Raw genomic sequence first — 3,788 nt, forward strand, 5'->3', positions numbered from 1 at the left:
TAAAATGAGATTAAAGTATGTAATCATTTTTTAAAGGAAAGTGACATGGAATGTGAGACGGACAGAAACGGCAACGTGAACATAGTATGTGGGACGGAAGGAGTAAAAGATTCTGAGCATAAGTTTTCATGACCATTTAGTGCCCAAGTTATGTTTGAGACATCATTAGAAATCAGGAAATAGAGAAAGAAGACTATGGATCCCCAGCTGATTCAATTTCAGCCATTGATTGAACTTGATATGTAATTAAGAGAGTGTTTGATAATTAGTTTTTTTTTAACAACTTTTAGTTTATTTAACAGGTTTTAGCTATTTCACCGGTCAAAAAACTAATTAGAGTGTTTGGTAAATAAACTTTTTGAACCACTACTACAAAAAAAAAAAAAATTACCCACGAAAAAATCCGTGAGTAATCCATGAAAAATCAATGAGTAAATTGATTACTCATGGAATTCCATCCGTTGGTATTCTGTTAGCAAATATCTCGTAAGCAATTCGTCATAAAAAAAAAAAAAATCAATGAATTCTGTAAGTAAATTACTCACGACATCACCACGAAATTTTATCCGTGAGTAATTTGCTCACATAATTACTCACGAACTTTGTCAACATAAATTTTGTGAGTAATTCCGTAAGTAAAATCAACAAACTTCCTTATTTGCGACGGAATGATTCCATGAGTAATTCCGTAAATAATTTACTCACAAAATTACTCATCTGTGATAACATGTCAACATGATGTTTGACACAGAATAATTTTTGTGAGTAATTCCTTGTAATTTTCCCGACCCTCCAAAAAATGTATATTTCGATTTATCTAAACTCGTCCCAAACTATACATTACGACAACACAAATCTAAACCATAAAGTAAATCACACGAAACCAAATATCCAAGAAACAAAATAAGATCGAATCACTCGATATTTATAAGCATAGTTTTGCAATCGATGAATACCACAAAAAACAGTAAATATAACCGTACATAATAGTAGATACCGTACAACATTAAAGTTTAAATACTTAGTACAAAAACCAACAAACAAGTGAATTGAATATGTTACATAGAAGAATAATATAATTAAATTCTATATACAACATCACATTAAATATCTATTTATATCATTTCAAACGACAATTTCAATCAAAATTTTACTATTTCTAATACACCAAATCACAATTACAATGTTGCCATTACTCAAGGAATCAAGGTGTCAATCTTCTTTGAAGTCACCCCAATTGAGTTAAAGAATATCAACAAAGACATTACAAGGATGAACACAAAATATTCAGGGTGCTTGAAGCTACACAACTATGGCCAAGAGGCCCAAGACAGAAGGCAATACAAATTATAATGGCCACCTCTTTAGAATATATATATATATATATATAAATTTCATTTGCCCAAAACCAATGCAGCTGGCTAGGTGTAGTCCTTTCTATCAAAACCATGTCATATATTAATATATGAAGGTACAACCGAGCTTCACTCCCCAAGCATACAATGTAGCAATTAGCAAAACTGCATGCTATTTCCATCGAGTGTGAAGTTCAATAATTACTTCTATATATTTTAACATGCAATAGCAATTTTTCCCCTGCCTTTTGAAATAGTTCTATTGAATACCTGAACCCAATTCTTTAAGAAAAGAAAATGGCATGCCGATAAATAAATCCAAACTCTGTTAAGTACCTAACAAATAAAAAAATGGATGAATGTTATGACGACGAAAAATTAAAATCATTTCAAGGGTTATACCTGAAATAACGACGAGATTGGACATACTTTTTTATGCAAAATTAGTAACCCACAACAAACCATGAAAGAGCCTTGAATACATAAAACACAGGAAATCACCAAAGCATACTTTTGGAAGTTTTAATAAGAAATATTAAATCTATAGATAAGGCATTCGTCCCAATATAAAAGATGGAATTCTTAAGGAAAGGATATTTAGACATCTAGTTTAAATAATAGGCACTGTACATATATATAACAGTAAAAGTGTGGGAAAAATAGTGATAAAATAAATATTCCTATTCATGTCAATGACAAGGGTAAATTGATTGTGCAAAAATGTACATGCATTCTCACCTTTGAGGATAGTCCTTAACTAAATTAAATGCCATTAGATAGAGCTCATGAGAATGCCCAAGCTCCACGGTTTCTTTAGATGAAATGGATCTTCTCAAGCAATCTGGATTAAAGAAGAAATAAAAAAGTTTATGAGTAATGGTAAAATTGCAACACTGAGTTTCCTTCAAAATAGCTACAAACTTTCATTGAAGTCAATTCAAGACATTTCTGGTACTCACCAAACTGATGGTAGTACTCTGCTTTGCAAGCTAAGAGATCAGTGTTGTTCGTAAGTGAACATATCGATTTGCCAAATGTCTCTGTATCAGAAATTTCTTGCTCTAGTTCCTTAAATTTGAGTTCAATATTCTCTTTATATTGGCATGCAATGATATAAACAATTATTACAATATTCCAAAATATATATACATAAACAAATTCAGATTAAATGTCCAGTGCAATGAACATAAAATCACATCACTGCTTAAATCTGCATTCACCTTCTTTATTAAACATGAATAAAATCAACGCCATACGTCATCTTGGCCAAATTGCAATGTAGCTAATAAATTGGTCTCCGGAATACAAAAATAGCTGAATTAGGTTTTGAATTAAAACATGGACTAACCAGTAGGACAACACTTGATTCATTTTCCCCAGAATTTAGGGATGCAGAACCTGTTGCAGTCTCAGCCTACATTAAAGAAGATAAAGCTAACATTCACATAGAAAAGCATTCCGGTACAACACCAATAATTTTGAATTAAAACATGATTAATTCTCATTGATTGCTGTAATAGATGAACAATACATAAAAGATGAAATGGCTTATAAGAATATGCAACTTCAAACCATCAAATTAGTATATAACTTATGAACCATTAAAACAATAAGAGATGGCAACCTACTTTACCTAATAAGCTAAAAAGAGGGCACAATGAAGATGACTAGGAGTTTATAGATGGGAATGCAGGACAACAAGCAATGGAAAACCTTTGAAAACCACATGATGTTGTTTATTATGCTTGGTTTTTAAATATATGGTTCGGCAACTTATGATTTTGTTCTCTAATGGTATGTTTTGTTACGTTTAGGTGAACAAAAATATAAGATCTAGTGTCTTCTATAATTGTCTGCCAGTGCCACATAGAAATAGATACTCTAGCTAATCACATCATTAAGACTAGAAGATTGCATAAGGTTACCAGATCAGGGTCTGGACAGAGGACTCTTGTCTAAGTAACTCATATTTGGTGTTGCCAGACAGTTTGGTAACATAGGACAAAGTGTTTGAGTTTCTGCCACTCCTAACTAACTCAAGAGTCTATCTGCTGCTACAAATAAATAAACAGTCTTTATTTATTTACCATTTTTGGAAAGGAAGCAAGCAAGGAAGGAAGGAACCCCATTTGGTTTGGAGGAGAGACAATTTGTTTCCATGATGTACCAATGTTGACATTAAGAAAATAATAATAATAATAATAATAATAATAATAATAATAATAATAATAATAATAAAATAAAATCAATTGCAAATCTAATCGATAAATAGTTAAGAGGTAGTTGGGAGCACACTTACAATAGGAGGCATCAGAGGCTGAATACCCACGTGGACTAACCAGCAGGGCAACACCTGAAACATCAGAAGTGTCACCAGGGAAAATAGCAAATTCCACCGATGAGGCAGCGGAGGGACCTCTCCAAAATGATTTC

The 3,788-nt window shown here is 32.1% G+C and overlaps 1 protein-coding gene across 1 annotated transcript; it reads right to left on the reverse strand.

Annotated features, from left to right (window-relative positions):
• Positions 1-1,123: 1,123 nt before the first annotated feature.
• Positions 1,124-3,788, reverse strand: LOC127261634 (anaphase-promoting complex subunit 6-like). Its single transcript, XM_051289914.1, has 6 exons — positions 3,772-3,788; positions 3,655-3,708; positions 2,704-2,769; positions 2,315-2,423; positions 2,094-2,196; positions 1,124-1,691 (listed from the first exon to the last, which is right to left on the reverse strand). The coding sequence occupies exons 2-6, from the start codon at positions 3,664-3,666 to the stop codon at positions 1,640-1,642; spliced, it is 342 nt and encodes a 113-aa protein (XP_051145871.1). The 5' UTR covers positions 3,667-3,708; positions 3,772-3,788; the 3' UTR covers positions 1,124-1,639.

The sequence above is a fragment of the Andrographis paniculata genome, unplaced genomic scaffold (genome assembly GCF_009805555.1).
Source record: "Andrographis paniculata isolate CXL003 unplaced genomic scaffold, ASM980555v1 Contig64END, whole genome shotgun sequence".
NCBI lineage: Eukaryota > Viridiplantae > Streptophyta > Magnoliopsida > Lamiales > Acanthaceae > Andrographis > Andrographis paniculata.